The sequence below is a fragment of the Grampus griseus genome (genome assembly GCF_964374135.1).
Source record: "Grampus griseus genome assembly, chromosome: 3".
NCBI lineage: Eukaryota > Metazoa > Chordata > Mammalia > Artiodactyla > Delphinidae > Grampus > Grampus griseus.
The window spans coordinates 5,250,959-5,275,232 of NC_139019.1; the positions used below are offsets into that span (position 1 = coordinate 5,250,959).

The window sequence follows — 24,274 nt, forward strand, 5'->3', positions numbered from 1 at the left end:
CCTTATGTAGCTGTATTAAATGTATACATTCATATATAGTTTATTTTATAATGTAAATATATAATAAATAATATCTACAGTATATATAATAGAATATATAATTATATAGAGAATGTAATTCCTTATGCCCCGTGAATACATCATAGCACATCCCTTATTTTAATTCCCGGCTTGTCTTGTCTCACTAATGTTTTACTTAGGTCTTTTCACATCCACGGTAGTGATGTGTCAGCAGCAGCGTTTCCTTTTTGTATGTGTCCTTGACCACGTGGGGCCTCCTGGGTACGCCAACACAGAACAATGGGGGAAATGTCCTAACTTTTTCTATAAAGTGAATTTAACATAGGAAAGAGGTGTTCCCTGAAAATTTGGCAAAATTCACCTGGAAATCCCCCTGGGCCTCGTGCCTGTTTGGGGCGAGGAGGTGGGTGCATCTCCAACCGCCCTTTCCCTTTGTTTCTCTCCGTTTCTTGGAACAAATCTGGTGATTTCCTGTATGTTTTCATTTCACCCATGCCTTCAAGCCCATTGGCACGAAGGGGGATGGATGTGTCCTTGCACACTTACAAGTCTCTCCAGTAGTGCAATTGCCTTCTCTCACTGTCTCTTTCTTCCTTGAGCAGTTACCAGAGAGGTGCCTGTTTTACTGGTCTTTCCAAAAGCTTTTGAATGATCGGTCACCCCTAATGAGTATGTGTTCTATTTCATTACTTTGTGTTTGCTCAGGCTTGTTAATTGATACTCAAATCGCTATCTTCTACTTTGCTTGTCAATTTCTGATAGATGTTATTATTAAAATTTCTTAATATAACTGTGGATTTGTCAATTTCTTCTTCTATTGGCAATATTTTTTGCTTTTTTAGTATTTTGTTGTAAGGTGTTTTAAGGTTAAATGCTGTTATATGTTCTTGGTAGATTATTTCTTTTATGAATATAAAATATATAAAATATTCCTGTTTTTCCCATTTAATGTGTCTTACAATGAATTCTGTTTTATTTGATATTAATATCAACACGCCTGATATCTGTCCTAATTTAAAATGCACATATTCCCTGACCAATAAATGTCACTGCTAGGAATTTATTCTAACCCACATGCCATGTGCAGTATTTGAAATGAAAGGTACAAGGTTATTCTTGCAGGCTTTTGGGGTAGTAACAAAGGACCGGAAACAACCCAAGTGTCTATTCACGAGGTTTTGGCTAAACGGGGGATCCTCTGCCCCCTAAGAAAGAACGAAGCTCCTGATGTCCTGATATGAAATCATTTCCAAGCTGCATTATTAAATAAAAACAAATGCTGGGAGCAGAACATTCTGTACAGAAGTCATATTTGTGTAAAAGGGAGAAAATACCTGCATGGAATATCTCTGGAGGAATATACAGGAAATTACTGATGCTCGTGGCTGCCATGGAGGAGAAAGGGGGCCGGGAGAAGGTGGGGGGAGGCATCTTGCTGATCTGAACCTCTCAAATACTGAACGCTGTGAATGTTGGACTCTTCCAAATAATATTAAAGCAAAACACCCACACCTCCATCTTTCGTTAGTGTTTGCCTGTGTCCGTCTCGTTTCAATTGTTTGAGCTGTTTTGTGTTTTCTTGTTATTTCTATCCTTTTTCCCCATTCTTTGCTCCCCTTAGACTGATAAAATTTTGTTACCTTTTTCCTCTAGTGGATGGGAAGTCATAATTCCTATTTTTATGTCTCTACCATGTTGACAAACACGTGTCAGTTGTGTAGGGAATGCATCATGCTTGGGCACACAGCCCAGCCCTGCTTTCTTCCCTGGGCCTAGCGTTCTGATCCAAACTTCCTGCATGCAGATCTCCAGCCCGGGGCTGTTTCCCAGGGAACCTGACTAAAACATGCATTGATTAATCAGCCTTAGAGAACTGTCACCTCGCTCCCAAGCAGGACAGGCCCTCAGCACACCTCGACCTTCCCTCACCCACCGGACTTGACTTGCTGATATCATTGGGAAGCAGAGCACTGCCCACTTCTATATTTATATGTACTTTATGTCTCTGACTTTCCAAAGACTGGGCCACGCAAACGGTCCAACGCTAATAATGAGAGATCAGTTATAAAAGGCATATCTGAACGTTGGCACTGGTTGCATCCCGTTAGTGCATGCTCTGGACTCTTTATACTGTTTGTACTTGTCATTGTTTAAAACTGGCTTAAATATTTAGACATTTTGTTACTGGGAAATGCTATCTGTTGCAACCAAAATCCACCTGGAAAAACAAACCACAGATATTTATTTTTATTTCAAAAAGTGTAGCCATTCTCCTGACACCAATGACAATCTTATAAATAATCTAATTAGAACACAAATTTGCATAATTTCCCAGGTGCTTGGATACCTTTAATGCAAGACCTATGTTTTCCAGGTTTTATGAGTTTCTCATTCACTACTTTAAAACTATCTTCAATACTGAAGTTTGACTTTAAGGCTGGAAGGAGCTGGTGATGGAAACTGGTGCTTGAAAATCAAAGAATGGGGTCCACTACACAGTTCCGTATTTCCTGCCGAGACCAGTTCCTGAGCTGCTACCCCTGGCATGAAACACCCCCTCCCCGAGCCCAGGAAAAGAAGTGAGAGCAGAAGGATATGAACCAGGTGGTGCTATGCGGTTCCCGGGCTTTCCCTCCGTGTCTGACTGCCTTAGTCACTCCTGAGACTGAGGACCTTTGCAGCAACAGAACCTGTGAGCGAGACCACAGTTTAAGCTGCATGTACTTCACCCAGCTGATCTCTGTCTACCTGATCAAAAGGTTTTATCCAAGAGGGAAAAGAAACAAGGGCTATGGACTTCCCCAGTGGTGCGGTGGATGAGAATCCGCCTGCCAGTGCAGGGGGACACAGGTTCCATCCCTGGTCCGGGAAGATCCCACATGCCACGGAGCAACTAAGCCCGTGAGCCACAACTACTGAGCCTGCGCTTTAGAGCTCGCGCACCACAGCTACTGAAACGCACATGTCACAATTACTGAAGCCCGCACGCCTAGAGCCCGTGCTCCACAACAAGAGAAGCCACTGCAAGGAGAAGCCCGCACACCGCAGCGAAGAGTATCCCCCGCTCGCCGCAACTAGGGAGAGCCCGTGCACAGCAACGAAGAACCAATGCAGCCAAAATTAAATAAAATTAAATCTTTAAAAAAAAAAAAAAAGAAACAAGGGCTTAGCAGTGAATGCCTTGTCCTAGCAGCCTAAAAAAATCAGCCTGCACGTTGAAACACTTGCTGTCAAGTGCTGTCCCCAGTGTGTCCCACTCTGTCACAACTTCAGCCCTATCAGGTGGGTGTCGTCATTATGCCCATTTCACAGATGAGGAAATGGAGGCCCAGAGATGTTAAGAAACTTGCCCGGGCTCACACAGTCAGTCAATCAGTCAGTAAGTGACTATATCAGTTATCTATAGCTGCATAACAAATCACCCCAGGATTTAGTGGCTTGAAACATTTACCGTCTTGTGGTTTCTGTGGATCAGGAATTTGGGTCTTTTCTGGGTCTCCACCTTCAAGGTGTCTCACGAGGCTCAGTCATCTCAAGACTTGACTAAGGACAGACCCACTTCCAGGCCCGCCTACACAGCTGTTGGCAGGATTCAGTGCCATGTGAGATGCTGCCCGAGGTCTCTCAGCTCTTTGCTCCTTCAACACAGCACTCACGTCATCCAAGTGAGTGAGCCAGGGCAGAGGTGTTCCGGGAAGAGCTAACACAGCAGGGCTGAGACCACTGTCCTCAGAAAGGCCTGAATGCAAGGCTGGCCTCTGGGAACTTGAATTTGGGGAGTGTTCCTCCCACCCTAACTGATTGGGAGGGTTTCTGTGCCTCGACTGTTTATGCAATGTCCTGAACACCTGCTTTCCTTGCGGAAGGCTGGGATTTTGAACGTGCCAGGCAGGGGGTGCCTACATGACCAGCCCTGGTACAAACCTTGGGCTCTCAGTCTCTGATGAGCTTCCTGGTGGACAGCACTTCACACGTATGTCGCAACTAGCTGGATGATTCTCCCAGTCCCCTGGGAGAGGACTCATGGTTTCCTCCTGCCTTTTTGATGGCGGGAGTCTTCCTCTGCATGGTTAGGCATCATTAATTTCACCAGTGCCCTTGCCATGGGCTTCGCAGGTCTCTCCAGTTTTCTGTTACCATAAACGATGTTGCATTGCATGATGTAGACACGTCATTTTGCTCACTTGCAAGTGCAGGAAGTGGACTTGCTGGGTCAGAGTTATGTATATTTGTCATTCTTTTTTAGGAACTTTATTTTATCATCTTCTCTAAGGTGGTATTCCAAGGCTCAAAGGAAACAGAGGCTTTTAAGTGAAAAATTTGTCTCCCAGGTTGCCTCACCTGCAACCAACCCACCGCTATTTCTGGACGTGTGGGTCTCCTTCAGAGATGCCCTCTAGGCAAATACAAGCGTATCTGTGTCCTGGCGAGAAAACGTTCGTTCTTCAGCCAGATCGGTCTTTTCTCCTGCAACAGCCTCTTTTCAGAGCAGAAACCCCTCACCAAAATATTGATTAGAACTGGAGAGAAACCTTCAGTGTAAGTGTTCATGTTAAGAACATCCTTGTCAATTTTTATTTCGGGTTTTTAAATGGTCTCATCAGGCTTAGCCATATACCATCATCCTCTAGCTTATTTTTTAATAAAAGGGATATTTTTTAAGAAGCTTTCTTCTCCCTGTAGTCTGTGCTTCTTCCTAGCTGCTTTGTCCTGTTTGCTTTGATTCCTATATTCAATGACAGGAGCTGTTTCCAGGTGTCTGGGGAATCCTTGGTTGTCCACTCTTGACTACCGAGGGCTCCAAGGCGTCTCAGCGGCACTGCTGGGGAGAATGCCACCTGAGGGTGACTCTAGGCGGCCAGCTCTGCGAACCCTGAGGCCACACTTTAGATCTTTCCCCTGGAGCTGGACAGGTTCCAGAGAAGTGTCTTCCAATAATCTCCCACGGGGAGACTGGTTGCCCCAAACATTCAGGAGCCCAGGGAAGGGCCGCCTGTGGACAGCTGCACAGCGGACTGCTTCTCGGCTGTGCTCACCACTGACTTAGGGGTTCACTCTCTCGGTTCTCTTAGTACTACCTCTCAGTTTGCTTTCCAGCTTCTGAAATTGTGTTGCTTCTGTACTGTCCTCTCTTTGTTTTTGTTTGTTAAAATATGGTTACTGTAGTTTTATTAGGGCTTGGGGGGCAGTGAAATTAGACGCCTGGATTCAATCCATGTCTCAAACCAAACCCTCCTAATTATCCTCTGCTTCGAGAAAAGCTCATAAATTTACATTTGACAAAAAAAGCTTAGAGGTTTTAAACAGCTTTAATTTTAAAAGAAGCAAGAAAACATATACTCATATATCACATTTGTTCCTCTGGAGGTTCACTCCTTACTGGCAATTTCGAAAAGCTGCTGAAACCATGAAAATGTGATCACTAAAAAGCAGCCCTTGCAATGCAACTATCCCTTAAAAAGGGAGGTGTCCTGTGATAGAGGCCCCAGTCACAACTGAACTGCTGGCTCTGCTCCTGTAGGTCAAGACTTTTTTAAAAATTGGAATCCTGTTAATTCAGGGAAGGAGCAGGTCTGAAGAAAAAAATCTGAATTTATTTTTTCAAAAGGTAATGAAGACTTGGTTATGTAAATAATAATAATAAATGTTATATGCCAATTGCTGTACCCCTAATTAGGGAATCAGGGGAAATCATTTACATTTAAATTTGAATTATTTTCTTTATGTTTTGGTAACTAAAGTTCCCGTATTTATCAAAACAGCCTACCTGCAGGCTGCTCATAATGTGATAAAAAAAAATAAACTACTGTGTTTTAAAGAAAAAACAAAACCAAAAAAATTGGAATCCTGGCTTTGTCACTTACTCTGTGTGATGTCTGGCAGTTACTTATTTCTTGCTTCAATTTCCTTATCTGTGAGCAGGGGTGATAATACCGCCCTCCATTAGGTTGCTGTATTGAATGAGTCACATATCACTGGTCAGTTTATTGTCTCATGGCTACAAGTTCATCCATCATTGCCCTCTCTGCCAAAAGGGATCTGGGTCCTTGAAACAGTTCTGCCAGTTCTGGCAGTAGAGGGCACTAGAGAGACACTGCAGGAAGAAGGGGTTTTGCCTCAAGATTCTGGTGTCCTTGCTCCCCAGCTGCCCCACTGTGTGCAGCTGCCCCGTGTCCAGCTCCTGCGGGGTGCAATGGCCAGCAGCGCCCAGTGGCCAACAGCCTTCCCCGGCACCCTAGAGGGCAGATTTCCAGCAAGTTCCACCAACGCAGAGCCATAGCAATGTCCCTGCAGTCACACGCTCCTCAACAAATCCCGGGGTGAGGAGTGATGGGCTCCTCCTGCGGTGCTCTCGCCCAGGGCTAGCTGCTCCTTCTGTCATTCCCATACCCTTCTCTTTACTTTTTACCAGCCAAGCCCTCATTACCCCGACTCCACTACCATAAGCCATCCTTCCTATTAAATTTCCCGTTCCCACAAATTACTATGTGGTTTCTCCTGGTCACACCTGACTGATATGAGTCAGTGTAAGTAAATCACTTAACTATCATTGGCAAAGGTCCGACATTGCCCTGTTAAATGACTGTTATTACCTAGGACTTGGGTTTGCTTATACATTAAATTGGGATGAGATCTAAATACTCAAGGGTGTTTTATCGACTGCGTGGGCCCACAGCAACTATGATGCAGTGTGGACAGACCTGGGTTTGAATTATGGCTGTCATTTAATATTGGTCGTGACGATCTAACCATGCCTATATAGACTACAGCTACACAAAATGTTTGTAAAGTACCTCAACTGAACAAATGTTAGCCATCTTTACTGCAAAGAAAACGGCAAGGGTTCTAATTTGCCTTTAAGGTTATATAAACCAATGGTCCTCAACCTGATCACAAGTCAGGCCATATGGGGTTTAGACTCCACACGGCCATAAGAAATAAGAGTCTCCAATAATAGGGCCAGAAATCTGCATTTTAAAGGAGCTCTGGAGAAACTTGAACAGAACTAAGAGCTCCCCCTTCCCTTTGGCTGGTGAAGTTGGCTTTGGCACAGCTGGTGGGAATTGGAAGGGCCAGGGTCTGAGGCTTTCAACTCCAGTGAAAGAAGGGATTAGTACCTTCAAATGTTGAACAAATAGAAATAGGAAAACCAGGGCTACGCTGCTTACGTGGGAAAAAAGGGAGGGTAAATATGGAAGGGGGACTACAATAGAACCAGGTGGTGGGTTGGAATCAGAGGTATTGGTGTGACATGGTTTTAAACAATGTACAGGTAACACATGCAGATGTACAAATGTAAGGTGTGTGCACACACACGCATTTATTTCCTAGCTCTCTCTGCTGAGAGGGCCTGTAAGAAACAACACCCCAGTAGCTGTGAGCACACCTAATACCAGACGTTGGTTTCTAACTACCAGGTTCTACTAAAAGGATCTGGGGATCTGGGGCGGCTCCAGGACTGGACCATCATTGTACCAGAAAGAAGCATGATGGGGACATGTGGAAGGACGTTAGAACCGACTAGAAGCAACTCCCATCAGCAAATCCTGGGACAATGACAGTAACATATAGCTTACTGAATAAAATAGGAATCCTTGAGTCCACATGACATAAACGAATAAAGAAGTAAATAGGGGAGAGGGGAAAAGTGTTTAGTGTAGAATGCAAACTAATAATGTAGAGGAGTGATAAAATTGCAAATTATCATTTTGCAGATCTCATAGTAAATACTAGTTCAGGAAAAATTACCAAGAAATGCTAAAGCTGGTCAAGTTTGATAACAAAGAGATACACAGTCAAAGTATCTCCCTGAAAATACCTGTTAATGTTTTAAGTGAAGAAATGTGGAGGCAGTTTTACTCAAGTAAAACTTAACTAGGAAGCGACAAATCCACGTCACGAGCCTCTTGATATGCTCCTGGTGCCTTTGTTTTTAGCAAAGACATGCTGAAGTAGTAAGGGATAATGAAACATGTCTGCAACTAACTCAAATGGTTCAGAAAAAAAAATTAGTTACACACACACAGACACAGGAATTTAGGTGAAGGGTAAATAGGAACTCTTCACACTACTGAGCTGCAAAGTATTTCAAAATCAAGACTTAGGAGACAAATCAACCAAACACAGCGTGTGGCCTATTTGTCCAAACCAATTTAAAAAACAAACTGAGAAGAAGCAAATGTGAACATTAACTAAGCTATTGGTGGGGTTTTTTGGTCTTTATTTCTTCTCCATCTCCCAGCAGCCACTTTTCTACTGCTTTTTTCTGAGTTCAACTTTTCTTTTTTAGATTCCACACATAAACGACACCATGTCGTATTTGTCTTTCTGTCTGCCTTATTTCACTCAGCACAACGCCCGAGGTCCATCCATGTTGTCACAATGGCAGGACTGCTTTCTTTTTTACGGCTGAATAATATCCCGTTGTATATACATGCGCCACTTCTTTACCCATTCCTCTGTTGATGAACACTTAGGTTTACCCGTTTCCGTACCCTGGCTATTGTAAATAACATTATGACTAACATGGGGGTGCAGATATCTCTTGGAGATAAGTTTCATTCCCTTTGGATCAATACCCAGAAGACTGCTGAATCATCTGGTAGTTCTATTTTTAATTTCTCGAAGAACCTCCAGACCGTTTTCCACTCCCACCATCAGTGTACCAGGGTTCTCTCTTCCCCATGTCCTCACCAGCCTTTCTTCTTTTAGGTAACAGTCATCCTAACAAATTGTGAGGTGACATCTCGTGGTTTTGATTTGCATTTCCCTGATGACTGCTGACGTTGAGCACTTTTTCATGTGTCTGTGGCCATTTGTCTTCTTTGGGAAAATGCCTACTTAAGTCCTTTGCCCCTTTTTTTAATTGGATTTTTTTTTAATTCAGTTGTATGGGTTCCCTGTATTTTTAGTATTAACAGGTTAAATTTTAGTATTAACCCCTTATCAGACGTATGGTTTGCAAACATTTTCTTCCATCCCATAGGTTACCTTTTCATTTTGTTGGTTTCCTTTGTAGTCCCACCTGTTTATTTTTGCTTTTGTTGTCATACGCAAAAGAATCATTGCCAGGAGCCATGTCATGGAGCTTACCCCTTATGTTTTCTTCTAGAAACTTCAGAGTTTCAGTCTCCATTTAAGTCTTTAATCCACTTTGAGCTGACTTTTGTATATGTGTAAGATAGGGGTCCAGTTTCATGCTCTGTGCATGTGGCAATCCTCTTTTCCCAGCACTATTTATTGAAGAGACTGTCCTGTTCTCATTGTATAGTCTCAGTTCCTTTGCCAAAAATTGACCATATATGCATGAGTTTATTCCTGGGCTTTCTATTCTGATCTACATGCCTGTTTTCCTACCAATAGCATACTGCTTTGCTATAGCTTTTTAATACAGTTTGAAATCAGGAATATGATGCCTACAGCTTTATCCTTTTTCTCAAGATTGCCTTGGCTATTCAGGGTCTCTTGTGGCTCCATATAAATTTTAGGATTCTTTTTTCTGTCAAGAACGCCATCGGAATTTTTTAGGGCTTGCGTCAAATCTGTAAGATCACTTTGGGCAGTATGGACATTTCAACAGTATTAATTCTTCCAATCCATGAGCATGGAGTATCTTCCCATTTATTTGTGTCTTCAATTTTTTCATCCACGTCTTAATAGTTTTCGGTGTACAGAATTTTCATGTAAGTTATTTGACGTTAAGGAATTGTTACTGCTTTTGGTGTGAAGTTATTGAGGTTATTTTTTTATTTTTTTTTGCGGTATGCGGGCCTCTCACTGTTGTGGTCTCTTCCCGTTGCGGAGCACAGGCTCCAGACGCGCAGGCTCAGTGGCCGTGGCTCACGGGCCCAGCCGCTCCGCGGCATGTGGGATCTTCCCGGACCAGGGCATGAACCCGTGTCCCCTGCATCGGCAGGCGGACTCCCAACCACTGCGCCACCAGGGAAGCCCCTGAGGTTATTTTTTTTTTTATTTTTTAAAAGATTTTTTCGATGTGGGTCATTTTTAAAGTCTCTATTGAATTTGTTACAATGTTGCTTCTGTTTTATGTTTTGGTTTTTTGGCCATGAGGCATGTGGGATCTTAGTTCCCAGACCAGGGATTGAATCCACGCCCCCTGCACTGGAAGGCGAAGTCTTAACCACTGGACCGCCAGGGAAGTCCCGAGGTTATTTTTTAAAAAGAAAAAGGGTCCTTATCTTTTGAAATGTTAGACACGATTTACTTCAAAATAATATAAAAAGGTGGGTATTAATAAGACTGTATTCACTGTGAAAGCCAGATGACAGGGCCATGAAGGTTCACCACACCATACTCTTCTCTTCTGAAATTTTGATTGTCATGATAAGATGTGTCACCCAGAACCCCGCCTGACACATAGCAGGGACCTGGTAAGTGATTAACTGAAATGACCGTGCAGCTCCTGCCTGGTCAGCACAGTGCCCGAGGGAGCCCATTCAGCACTGGAGATGGTTCCCAAGCTGCTAAGCAACCCTTTACCCACCCAAATCGGGCTCACTGTAGTTGAAGGGTCAATACCGCCCTCTGGAGGATAAAAGGTAAACCCACAAGAAAGTCCTTCAAGCGCTTTCAGGCCTAACTACTGACTTTATTCAAGAGCTGTCTTCACATTAAAATTCCTTCCACCAGCTAAGGCTTTAATCCTAATGTTTCCATTTACCCCAAAATAAGTTAGTTCCTTCTGCCTCATAACCGGAGTAAACACTAGGAGTCGTACACATACCCATTTTCATTAATGACTCTTTATTTAAACTTTCGAAGGAACCCAAACCCCATTTAAAAATTAAAATTGCAGGGTACTCCAATAAAAGCACATAAGCCCCTCATGACTAGTATCACATTCACAATACAGCTCTTACTGTGAGAAAGTTTACTTTACCTTTTATTACAAAGGCACAGAAGTCATCTGAGACCTCAGATATTAACCCCACTGCGTATTAATGTCGCACTAATGGGCAACTTAACACGATTATTAAAGCTGATAGTACAGTTTTCCAACAATCCACGCGTAGTTACAGATTCTCCCTAAAAAAATGCCTAAAAGAAGCACTAGGCCTTAAGACCAATATAGGCATAACAAAAGGGACCTGAAATTTTCTGCCAGGGCAGTTATATGTCTTGGTAGAATAAGACTTTAACAATGAAAGTCTATTACCGGCAACAGGCATACTGGACCCATCTTTGCCAAAGAAATGGGGAAATTCTAACAAGCTAAAAAAATACCTTCCATACGCTCCATGTGAAAGGAGTCCAGGGGTCATTCAAAGACCTAACCTTCCGTCACTTCCCAGTCTTTACAGATGTGTGCCTCACCAGTCAGAAGTAGGCCTGGGTTTCGTCTCAGCAGCGACGCCGAGGTGGAGGCCCCCTGCAGCCAGCGCACCAGGGCGGGCCGGCCGCCGGGTCACTGCCTGTGGCAGCATCCGGCCGGCCGGCTACTCTGCCCCTTGCTTGGCACCCGCCTTGTCCTCCGGAGCTCCAGGGCTGGCTGCACTCTCGCTTGTCGGAACAGCCCCCTCTTTCTTCTTTTCTGCCAACACTTCCAGCCCCATCATCCTGAGATAGTGAAGCCGTTCGTTCTTTGGCACAAAAGTTCGAATCGAGGCCTTTCCCCGCCATCCACACAACACGATGGGGCACTGGAGTGTGTCCGGTTTCCTGTGAACAGAACGGCTCCGGGTAAGCGTTAAACATCCTCCTAACTGCACCGTAGGCAGTACTAACATAGAACTGCTCCCCCAAAAATACCCCCAAGCCACGGGGAAGGCATTTTAGTCTGTGATTCTATGGAGGCTTCTCTCAAAGAAAACCAGCTTCCTTCTTCCTGTCCTGAAGAGCATCAACACCCTCAGGTTGGCCAGTCTTTCCTTCTAAAAACTCACAGTGGAATAACCCCCAAATCTGCAGATTTCAAACACTTTCAGTGTTAGAATCTCCAAATGCTTGCGTCTTCGCCAATGTGAAGACCTATCTGTATGCCCATCCTACCCACCAACAGGAATCTGTCCTGTCCCTCATGGCTCCTTGCAGCTCCTGCCCACGTCTACAGGTGAGCAAACTAAGGCCCCGCAGAGGCCGGGTAACTGGGCCCAGAGCAACAGCGCCAGCCGCGTGGGGTGCCAGGACCGGGAGCCAGGACCACCAGTCTTTGCAGACTCAGTGCTTCCCAGAATTGGGTCTGGTCACCCACCCCCACAACGGTACAATGCCCAGCACACCAAGCCTGCCTGTGTCCAGCAAGCAGTGCCATCCGGGCCCAACCACCCTCTGGCTGCGCGACCGGCTTCCCAGGCGGCACCGACTCCCCTTTCCTAACTGGGAGGGCGGCTACTGTCTGTATTACGCATGTGTCCCTTATCAAGCACTGTGCGTATCAGCGTGTACCATGCATATTGTTATTTACTTTCTTTCAAACGTGACTCTGGTCTAGTTTTCAGGCTCCTAAAGCCCTCATTTAAGTAAACATGTGTCCCAAGCCTACCTGATGCCAGGCATCAGTGACAAAGGCTGTGCACTGAACAAACAAGCGTTTCAATCATATTTCTTAAAAAACAAACAGAAAAAGAGAAGAGAAAAGCCTGAACCAGGAAGAGAGAAACCACTAAGAAAAGGAGATGGAAACACATCTCCTTTTCTTAGTGGTTTGGTAAAAAACGATGACAGGAAAATACCAGAAAATTCCCATACTCCCATTGTCTTCCTCTTTAAAAAATCTAATTCCTGAAGCTGTCTTTTCACCTGTCTTTTCACCTGTGTACTTCAACTGGTAGAAACCAGTGTATGTGGAAAAGCGGACCCACATCTTAAAACAGCCTACAGTTTTCTACGTGGGCCACACAAGCACTGTTACCTTAAAACCCACCTGCCGTCTTACTCCTGGTCCCACCCCCCCCCCAAGGCTGCTCCCCACAGACGATGCTGGATGCTGGGACCTGGCCTCCTGTGCAGACTCCACCCAGGCTGCTGTCCAGCTGGGTCCTGCCTTCCAGAGAAGCTGCCCAAACCCCTCTCCAGCCCAGACCCTGTTCTATCTCCTCCTTTGGAAATGGTGCTGTATTTGACAGAGGCAGCTGTTAAATGTAAACCAGTCTGGGGATGAAAACGCTGACTCTGCCACCCCCTTGCTGAGGACCCCTGGGTCTGACACCCAAGTCCTCTGTCTTGTTTCTGGCAAGTGCTGACCACGTGGGACCTGCTCCCCCTGTGAGGGGTGTCACAGAACAGTGGTTCCGTGCTCCCGAGGTGGCTGTCAGTCTAGCTACGGGGGCCGGCCCCCCATGCCCCGGCCCAGAGCAACACTGCCTGATACCTAATGGGTGATCCACAAACACCAGCCGAACCAACGGCAGAGGTGGAAGAACTCAACCTCTCTTGACTGTCCTATCTGTACACTTCCTCTGTTTAAGATAAAAATCAGAATTAGATTTCTGGGGCACAGAGAATAGGACTCTGCATTTTATCTTCTAAATAAAAATACACATGGCTTGAAAGGAATGTTTTATCAAGAGTATCTTCATGATATACGAAAATATTCCATTTCTAAAATTTGCACAGTACTATTTGAGGGGAACATCATAAAAGGCTTCTAAGACCACCCACCATCCTCCCACCTCCAAGAACACGGAGGCTCCGATGGCAGGAGCGTCTCACTTACGTGGGGTCCGGTTCGTACTTCAGGACGACGCTGCCCTTGGCTGGAAGAGAAACAGACACACACTGGTCGAGCTCTGCCAGCAGGGACACCTCTGCGGTGCACGTTTATGTGCCCAGAGAACAGTAATCTGGACTCTTGATCTCAGGGGTCTTGAGGCAGAAAAGAGGCCTTTCCGTCTAAATTCACAACACCGTCTGCAAGCCAGGCACCAAGTGGGGTCACGGGGACAGTGTAGGAGAGGCTCACGTCAGACCACTGAGAGACTGAAAACACTCAGCAAGCCTCTCTCAGGAGCAGGGAGGTGGGGATTAACTACTGCTTAATTATCAGAACTCAAGACTAAGTAAATAACTGCTCCAACTCCCAGAAAGAGCATGGAACAACACATTAAAAACTGTCAAAAATTATGCTGCGGTCGTCCAAATGTAGGATTAAAAGAGAAAGAGAACACACGTCCCCTCATCCTTTAAAGCAATCCCTACTTTGAACGCAGCCCTGACTGGGGAGACGAGGACGCCTCGGCACGGCGAGCTCCTACCGCTCAGGCTTCAGGCCGGAACGTAAGGCATGAGACCACGTAACTTCAGTGACTGATTTGTGCCCTTTTCATCCAATCGAGCCGGAAATAAGGAATAAGTTATAAAAAAAGCAAGCAAGAATGAAAAGAAAAACAGAACTAGAGTCCCAGGTGAAATTATTTGTATTCGTAGGAGGAAACGTCACTCAGTGATTCGAGGTGGAAGTTTATGAAACAGAAAAGCAAGGATGTGACCGCTACCCACAGAGCAGCAGGAACCTTGGGCAAGGATGCACATTCTACCGCAGGGGGCTGGTCAAGGTGCCAAACCAAGCCGACAGCCTGCGCTCGTCTCTCCTGGGCCTCGAGATGCAGACACACCCGAGCGCTAGGACCTGCCCTCTGCTTCCACGCGGGGCCCGGTCCTGGCTGTCTGAGTGACAGCGGGCGGCTTGGGGCTCTGGCAGGTGGGCCGGCCGGGCCCCGACACCTGCACAGGTGACCGTGGAAGGCTGGCTCGGGGAAGGAGAGCAACCCCAGCAATGCCCTTGACCCTCAATGAAAAGGATTATCAGGCGTGTCTCCAGAAATCCCTCCGAAAATCGACACAGGCACTAAGAACAAAGCCACAACGTACATGAAAGTGAAAAGCTCCGTCAGGCAGGAACACCTGCATCTTCACTATGTGTGCGAGGACAAGCGACGCCTCTGCGCCAGTCAAACTGCTTACCCATGTCCTTGACTTGGCCGTATGCCTCACTGCTGAGTTTTCTAAAGAATGGATTTTCCTGGGTTAACAGAATTTTAACATCTTCCATCGAGACGGTGACAATTCTTGAATTAATAAATGGATACAATGTATATATTCCCTGTGGGAATAAAGAGAGGTGGCCATTACGAATGGCAGCACACCGCCCATGCACATGAGGTGAGCCGCCCGCCCAAGTCCGCGGGCTTTGGCGGGCCCTCCCCTCACGTCAGCCCCACCCCTCACCACAGCCCCAGGCAGGCGGGACACACGCCAGCAAGCACAGCCCCACCCTGGCGCCCCGGGAAAGCTCAGTGTCTTCGAGAGCCCCCCTGGCAGCAGCCGGCCCGGTGCTCAATGGTCCTGACCCGCCGGGCCGACTCAGAATCACCCATCCATGCCTTCACGGCTCGTGCCGCCCCACCAGCTGCGCTTACCTCCTGCGCCAACCGGAAAGCACAGTCGAACTCTTCACCGCTGTTATTTCGACACCAGACTTTAACCCCAGTGTTAATAACCTGGAATGGAAAATATCAGATGAAACGCACGTAAGTGAAAGTCAGGATAATCGACTAAAATACTCCTTTCTAGCACAAGGAGACAGAGCTCTAAGTAGCTGCTGAAAAGAAGGAAAAAAGGAGTGGAAAACACTTCAAGAGTCATCTGACTAAAATAGACGTTCTCTTGCCCCGACTGATACTCTCACACGGCTTTGGTTTCTGTGGCTTATACGGACTGATAATTACAATAGACGTTAAAACCAGGAAACTCTTAGAACACAAGAATAGGTCAGCACACATTCCACGGGCCATCGGGAGCAAGGATGCCGTCAGCCTGGAAGCCCCAGCGGACACCCAAGAGAGGACAGGAAAGACGGCACCTAATGGCCTAGCACTGTCCTGGGAACACTCTGACCTCGGGGGCCTCCAGACCACAGAGATGAGCTGCGTTAAACAAGCAGGCAAGAGGGAAATGAGCTGGGAAAACTGTAGAGCAAATGAAAAGAGGGCCCAGAAGTGGAAAAAATCTAAGGAAAATGGAAAAAAACAAAGCCAAGTGCCCACAGGAGCAGCAGGCAGACGTCGGTCCCCCGGGACGCAGACGGTGTGAGCCCAGCGGGGCGGACGGGACATGGCCGGGCAGCCTGTGCCTGGCAGTGGCTGAGGCCCCCGGGCAGCTCGGCTCCCCTCTGCCCACGATGGACAGACTGGCAGGGCCGCGTCAGGGCCAGCCCCTCCCAGCCGAGTCCGAGCAGACACGAAAGCACCGCGCGCTGAGCGCACGCGGGCCCCGGGGCTGTGAGCTGTACCTTCACTCTCTCACTGTTGTTCAGCAGCACGTTTCTCAGCTCCTTGGACACCATGTAGAGCTGCCTTCTCTTCCCCTCCACGGTTCGAGTTAACAAATTCATCTTTGGGAAGGAAGGGCCCAAAGCATAAAATTTCCTGTGAAAAAGACAGGGCTGCTTATAAGAGTTCCGTTCAGAATGTGACGAATGCCTCTTGGCGGCCTGCTCTCCCCGACAGATCCCATTTCTCAAAGCTGCTGTGGTTAAGGGTGCTGGCACTCTGCCGTGGACGCCCACCTTCACCTGCTTCACCTGGGCCTCCAGGAGCTTCGCCTGAGCACAGCTAGATCTGGGACCTGCATTAACAGGTGCAACTTCTCCCCTCAACTGCTGCTCCAACACCACACCTGAGAGGACCCACCTGCTCCATGGGCATTTTAGGAGGGAATTTTACAAACACAGGCAAAGGACCAGTTATCTACAAGACGATGAATGTAAGTGACCACTCTGGTTTAAAGATACTAAGTTCAACAAACAAGGAAGAGATGAACCCAAGACTGTTATCCTGAGCACCTTGTTCTACCTGGAAATCCCACCCAGACGCACTACTCTTCATTTCCTAACCGGGAGCAAGGCGGGGAGCCCTGGCCGCAGTCCAGAGTTTTCCATCTCTCTATCTCCTATACCTTTGGGTGGCTTAGGTTCTCTGATTACTGCTCACCTTAAATTGAAGGGTTCAGTAAACACCCTCTAAACTTTCATCCAGCTCTGACATGCGTTGTTAAAAAGGGGCTAAATGAAAAACTACAGTTAAATGTGACCACATGTGCATTTCACCCTACAGTAAATTTAAAAGAAGAATTTAAAACGTTGAATTCATCCTTACTGGATAGGTGGAAATAATGGGTCGTCTTCAGGAATAAATACAAACGGATCTTCTTTAAATCCAAATAACTTCATTTTCTTAGATGGAGGAGGACTGAGAAGGGAATGGAGACGAGGTAATCTGTCATCTGAGGAATACCGCTAAATCCCAACAGCACATCCCTCCTCCCGCCCAGCCCTCATCCCAGCTCCATGCCGCCCAGGCTCTGGAGGGAAGTAGGTCTCTTCCCTCGGGGGGTCATCAGCACTGAACCGTGTCCTATACAGCAAGGACCTTCTCACCCCTGCAAAACCACCCCCGAGAGAGATCTGGGTTCCTGTTTAATCTACAAGGGTTGGGGAGACACAAGAACGTGAGGATCAAGACACAACCGTTGGGCTTCCCTGGTGCGCAGTGGTTAAGAATCCACCTGCCAATGCAGGGGACACGGGTTTGAGCCCTGGTCCGGGAAGATCCCACATGCCACGGAGCAACTAAGCCCGTGTGCCACAACTACTGAGCCTGCACTGTACAGCCCGCGAGCCACAACTACTGAGCCCATGTGCTGCAACTACTGAAGCCCGCACGCCTAGAGCCTGTGCTCCGCAACAAGAGAAGCCACCACAATGAGAAGCCCGTGCACCACAACAAAGAGTAGCCCCTGCTCGCCACAACTAGAGAAAGCCTGCGTGCAGCAGCAAAGACCCAACGCAGCCAAAAAGAAAATAAATAAAATAAAAAGACACAACCGTTTCTTACCCACACACACCATCTTTCTTATTTTCATTATTCTCTAAATTCTCAGCTCTTTCAGTTGCTTCTGTGTCACTAATACCAGCGGCCGGTTTACTCTCCAGCTCCAAGGGGTGGGAAACGCTCCTTCCCATGGGATCTGCGGGGCCCGGCTGCACAGGCCCCCGCGGCTCTGCAGACTCACCCTGCAGCTGGAACAGGGGGTAAGCTTGTTTAAACTCACAACAACCTCCTCTGCCCTGATACAGGAAAAGAAGGAACTCAAAATGTCGCAAAATCCATCCAAATGAATACAGCATTTCATGTACAAAAGAGAGACAACAGAATTTTTTTAAAACAAGTGTCTTAAATCTATCTGCTATTATCAGAATTCACGGGCACTGATTCTAGTTTTAACTTCCTGTTTCCTAGCAAAGGCCAACAACGCCAGCTTGTCTTCACTCAGAAATGCTGCCGTGCATCTGCTCTGCGTGATGAGTCGCATGCTGCCCCAAACATACTATCCGGGGCCGAGAAGACAAGGACATACATACAGGACAGTGGAAACTCTCCCAGGACCCCTGGATAAACCGCTGTGGAAGTTAGAAGAAAGATAGTAGAAAGATAAAGTGGCCATCTAGGGACTGAGAAACTACCTGTAGAAAAACGAACTTCTGATCTGGGATAACAGTATAATTTTGGCTTTAAGAATGTGCAAAATGTTTCACTTACATTAATTTTTTATGTATATTTTATATACCATCTTATATAAAAAAACTATTACATAACACAGTACAGCGACTACAGGTAATAACACTGTTGCATATTTCAAACTTTCTAAGAGAGCAGATCTCAAAAGTTCTCACCATGAGGAAATACATTCTGTAACTATGTATATACAAACAGAATCATTATGTCGTCCACCTGAAGTAATATAATGTTTTATGTCAATTACACCTCAACTTAATAAAATTCTTTAAAGCTACACGTCCTTTCTAACAGGTCACAAGATTGGTAAAAGTGATAATTCTCAACCCCTATGAAGTGAGTTTACAAATTAGGACACTTGAACACAGAAAAGTTCAACATGTCCCTCAGTTCACAAAGCTATTAAGTGGACAAGTTGGTAAGGTTCTAAAGCTATTAACACTAGGCAACACTGCCTCCCAGAAAATGTACTCTATTTGTTTTAAAAAAAAAAAAAGGCAAAAAAGAACAAACCCTTTGCCAAGGCTAGCAATGGTACGCATCCTTTCTATGCCCACCTGTGCCTGCTGTTCGGAGCCCGTCTCCCACGGCCCTCTGTGCAGGAGGCTTTTTCTGTGCCATTGCAATGACCCAGATCTAATCCTGCCCCCTCACAAGGATACCAACAGCACTTTGTCAGCATGGCTCTCCCCGGCTCCAATTCTGACTGTTTTTACAAGCTCCATCACTTCAACTAGACAACGGCGTCCTGAAGACTGAGAATCTGAGTTATCAATGTGGCCCCAGCAGAGTTACGCTGGGCGAGCTCACAGGGCAGGCCGCCAAAACAGGTTTTCAAAGCTAAATGAATGAGGAACTGACATACTCACAGGAGACAGAAGTAGTAGTAAGATTTAAATGAGCAAATGATACCAAGTTGTTCTAAAAGGTAAGATGCCCCATCAGAGGTGGCACACTGAAGAAAAAGCTCAAAACCACTTATGTGACAAAAATGTCAACACAGCCTCAAGTGCAAGTGAACCTGAAGTACACGTACGTGACAGGCGCTGACCAGTACCCTTGTAGTACAGCACAGTCGTGCACTCTGACCATGTCAGATGTGCCCGGTGCTATGTAAGATGCTTCTTAGAGTGAAAGTTCACACTGTTTTTAAATCTCGGAATGCAAGCATGAAAAATATTTCACTAATAACTTACTTTAATTGCATGAAAATCACATTTTATTATACTGCGATAAATAAAATGTCATTAATCTCACTTTTTCGTTCACTTTTTATAATGCGGCTGCAAGAAAATTTAAGTTACCATGTGGCTGGTGTTCATGTGTCAGGGAGTGCTGCTCCGAGCCCCGTGGCCCCATTCCTGACCGGGAGTGAGGGGCTGTGACAGCCAGGGGCTCCGCCTCTGGGAAAACCTCTCCAACCTCACAAGCGCCGTGGCGACAGCCCGCAAATGCCACGTCGCTTCAGTGTGAGGCTGTGCCCCAAGCATTCGTCTGGATTAGCCATACCCCAGAGAACAGTTTCCTTTCTGTTTCTCCAAAGGCCAAGCATTATTTGTCCTCGTTTTCCAACATGGACTGTGACTCCAGGCCATGTTCCACGGCAACGGAAGGAAGGCTGATGGACACGCTAACAAAGTTCCCCACGTTGATACACTGATAAAGGGGAAGAGAGCGCATCACACGGCAACTTTGTCAAGACCCAAGGCTGCCCTCTCCGAACCCCTCGGCTTCATGGCCTCCCTTACATAACCCAGCGGGCGGCTGAGGTTCGTTCGACAGGTCAGGCTCTATCTATGTCCACTTCAGCCAGGCCTGGACAGCTTGTCATTACCTCTTATGGCCAAGGCAAAGACTGGCTGGCCTGAGGTTGGCAGAGTTGTTCCAACTGAAAACTACCCACAGGAAGGCAGACACAGACACTGGCCTGCAGGGGTTCCTTCTGATCCTAAACCACAGAGCAGCCGTCTTTATGACTTTCCAATTTTTATTAAAGAACTGGATTTAAGATATAGAAGAAATGCATTTCCCAACTCCGCCTTTTCCACCTCCCTTATAAGACACGGCTGCTTTCTGGAAAACTCAAAATTTAAATTTAAGAACACCACCATCACCGCCTCACACACAAAAACGCTCCACTGACCTCGGCCAGCTTCTGCCTCAACTGCACAAAAAGACCACACGGTATGCTACATTGTTTCGGAAGATGTTTACCTTTGGGGGACGTTTATTCCATGGCATTGAAGACTTTTTCACTAATACTGCTACGAAGAACCCTCCAGTGTTTTGATGATGTGGTAATATCCTAAGACTGAAAAAAAAAAAACCACACAATTTACCCTTTTTAACTGATCCTAAGTACATTCTTTTGCTGTAAATATTCACCCAACCCTCACTGACAGAATCATCAATGTGTAATGTGTAAAAAGTTAACGTAGTGGCCAAAGTATTACCTAATTAAGTTCAAGCCATTTATTTTTGTTATTTACAAATGCTCAACGCCTGCAGCTCAGGCCCTGAGAACCTTACTTGCTGAAAAGTTCACACATGAGGGGTCGGCCATGGGCGCAGCCCAGACCACGCAGGACACGCTAGAGGTCCCACCTCCCCACAAGCTCACCACCGCCCTAGGTGCATCGCCTGTGACTTCTCGGGGTCCTTTGGGGGGAACATGGTAGGCCGAATTTGGGTGTGTCTGCTGTGCGGAACATCATCCCACGCTGCAAACCACTGCCCATCCTTCGTCATCACCTGCAGAACGAGAGGGTGGGATTCTAGATTACCAGCCCCACCTAATAACAGGAGAAGTCAGAGTGGGCAATTCTCATTTCTCTCCAAAGCGAGGACTGTTTGCAAAGATAAAAATGCGACAACCTTTTACTCCATGAAACAGGACAATCGTTCTATAAAGCAGCATTTTCATTTTCCATGTGGGTTTTTTTTTTTCTTTTTTAAAACAAGCCTCAGATTGTTCCTCGTTTAAAACTGAAAACTGACTTGTTTCATATTGGAAACAAGGCTTGAATTCCAGCCAGTTAAAAGAAAAAAAGCAAAACTATACTTATGGGGATGAGAATAAACAAAGCTGACTTCTAACTGCAGAATAAAGACAGGAAAACTTTTCCAGTGCCAGAGAGAAATATTTGTGTAATCATACCATTTGTCATCAAACATAATTTTGAAATTGATTCTGAGCTGCATAACCAAATGTACTATTTATTCAAGTTACCCAACTGTGGGTGCTCTAAAACACCACAAGTCTAACAGGTCTATCAAGTTGAGCTGCCCTTCGGAGTCAGAGTCCTTGCAGAAAGACTACCTTCCACTGTGTGAGTCCAGGCATCCACTTTAGTCCTGGCAACTCAGAGGACACATCAGCAAGTTCCAAGGCACCTATGTATCAAACAAAAAACAAAACAAAAATTCACATTACGCCCAGTGAAAGAAACTAATTAGAAAAGATCACATATTGTATGATCCCATTTACAGGGAATGTCCAGGGAGGGCAGATCCACACAGGCAGAGAGCAGATTAGTGGTTCCTGCGGCGGGCGGGGTGGGAACAGGGAGAGACTGCAAATGAGTTCTTCTCGAAAATGCAGTGAAGTCACTACAGGTCACTGAACTGCACACTTAGAACAAGTGAATGTTACGTGCATAAATGACAGCACAGTAAAGCTGCTGCAGTAAGGAGCTGCAGAGTCCACACCACGTCCGAGACAAAGTCCACAGCAACAAGAGAAGCCACCGCAGTGATAAGCCTGCGCACCACAACGAAGAGTAGCCCCCGATCGCCACAACTAGAGAAAGCCCGCGCGCAGCAACAAAGACCCAACGCAGCCAAAGATAAATAAATAAATTTATAAAAAGAAAAAAAAGAACACTGTGTCTACAGTAGCACTGCTACAAGAAGCTGTAAGTTAGGGCCATTACAGGAAACCTCTCAAATGAACTACCATCCACAGAACACAGACAGAGCAGACGGTCTCAGGAAGAGGAAAATCCAACATAAGCTCCATGGAAGCTATGAAAAATGCAGGCAATCATGAAAACAGAGCGAAAGAATCCCCGAGGTGGAGGTCCAACAGTAAGAAACCTTTGACAAAAGCATCATACTGACCTCCACTAGTACATCCAAATATTCTGGCTTTTAAAAGCAAACACTAAATAATAGGGCAAGTGTACGAAAACTGGTTTTCTCAATCAAACACTGCCCTGGGCCCAGCAGTGACTTTCTGCCAGCATTCGGGTCAGAAGCTGCCAACGCTGGCCCAGCGCGTGTAGACTGAATGCGTATCGGCCACCCTTCCCCCAGCTGAGTCTGAGGACTTCAGGGCGGGGACCACAGCCTCCCCAGTCGAAAGCCCCAGCAACTGCAGAGTACAAGGCCCAGCCAAGGCCTACTGTCTGATGAAGCCACGTCCACGCATGATGCCTCTACAGGACGTCTACACGTGACGGAGGACAGAGATGAGACATGTACAGTGTGGTCTGGAGCAACCACGTGCAGAGATGGCTGTGAGAGCAAAACCGAGACTGGAAACCCACCTGCCTGGTTAGAAAGTAATTACAGAATAGGACACTAAGAGTTAAATTTACTATCAAATTACATCACCCACAGCTCTCCTCTTCACATGCCTTTCGAAATAAAGTACCATCAAAAATGTAGAGCTCATAACCATGCAAGAAACACTGTTCGGAAATCACATCTTTAGGTAAGTATAGCAAAACAAAATAAACACAACATAGTAAATTCAGGTCGAAAAGACCCCAAAGGTGCGAACAATCAGAGGGCTGACCACACAGCACAGAGATCACTCGGCCACTAAGAATGTAACGGAAGCCTAGACGGTCTCAGATACTGCCTCAGGAAATGCACACCTGTTTCAACATCTGCATTTCAACTTGCTTCATACATAAGTAGAAAACTCGGTAGCATTCTATTCTGGAAATGTAGTTAGTTTGAAATCTCCAATTATTTCTATTAAGGAGAAACTGACGGAAAGGTTAACATTTCAGCAAAAACATGAAAACATTATGAAATGTTCTTACAACCTATGCTGGTCCCTCAGTATAAAACAGTGTGATAAGACCTCACACCCATTAGGATGGTTACTATCAAAAAACAAAACAAAAAAACAACCACAACAACAACAAAAAAACCAGAAAATAACAAGTGCTGGCGAGGCTGTGGAGAAATTGGAACCCTTGTGTGCTGTTGGTGGGAATGTAAAACGGCGCAGCTGCTGTGGAGAACAGTATGGTGGGTCCTTAAAGATAAACACAGAATAACCATCTGGTGCAGCAATTCCACTTGTGTGTACGCACATAAGAACTGAAGGCAGGGTCTAAAAGAGTTATTGGTACGGCCATGTTCAAAGCAGCGTTTATTCACAACAGCTAAAATGCAGAAGCAAAACCAAGTGTCCATCAACAGATTAATGGATAAACAAAACATGGTCTAAACATACAACGGAATATTTTCAGCCTTAAAAAGGAAGGAAATTCTGATATATTATATAACATGGGTAAACTCTGAGGACATTATCTGAAAAGAGGTAAGCCAGTCAGTCACAAAACAACAATACTGTAATGATTTCACTCAAAGGAGCTATCTAGAGTGGTCAAAGTCACAGAGGCAGAAAAATAATGGGGGGGCGGGCAGAGGGGATACTGGGGAGTTGTTTAATGGGTCCAGAATTTCAGTTTAGCAAGGTGAAG

At 46.0% G+C, this 24,274-nt stretch overlaps 1 protein-coding gene across 1 annotated transcript in view; it reads right to left on the minus strand.

The window, feature by feature from the left end:
- Nucleotides 1–10,770: 10,770 nt before the first annotated feature.
- The window catches only part of NSUN2 (NOP2/Sun RNA methyltransferase 2), a 29,069-nt gene continuing 15,565 nt past the window's right edge, over nt 10,771–24,274 (minus strand). The window contains exons 10-19 of the mRNA XM_082651015.1: nt 21,874–21,947; nt 21,175–21,305; nt 20,769–20,865; nt 17,874–18,058; nt 17,136–17,228; nt 16,271–16,406; nt 15,399–15,479; nt 14,944–15,082; nt 13,697–13,736; nt 10,771–11,700 (exon numbers count right to left, since the gene is read on the minus strand). Coding sequence (XP_082507141.1) covers nt 11,478–11,700; nt 13,697–13,736; nt 14,944–15,082; nt 15,399–15,479; nt 16,271–16,406; nt 17,136–17,228; nt 17,874–18,058; nt 20,769–20,865; nt 21,175–21,305; nt 21,874–21,947 — 1,199 coding nt within the window. The 3' untranslated portion in view covers nt 10,771–11,477. The remainder of the gene's footprint in view (nt 11,701–13,696; nt 13,737–14,943; nt 15,083–15,398; nt 15,480–16,270; nt 16,407–17,135; nt 17,229–17,873; nt 18,059–20,768; nt 20,866–21,174; nt 21,306–21,873; nt 21,948–24,274) is intronic.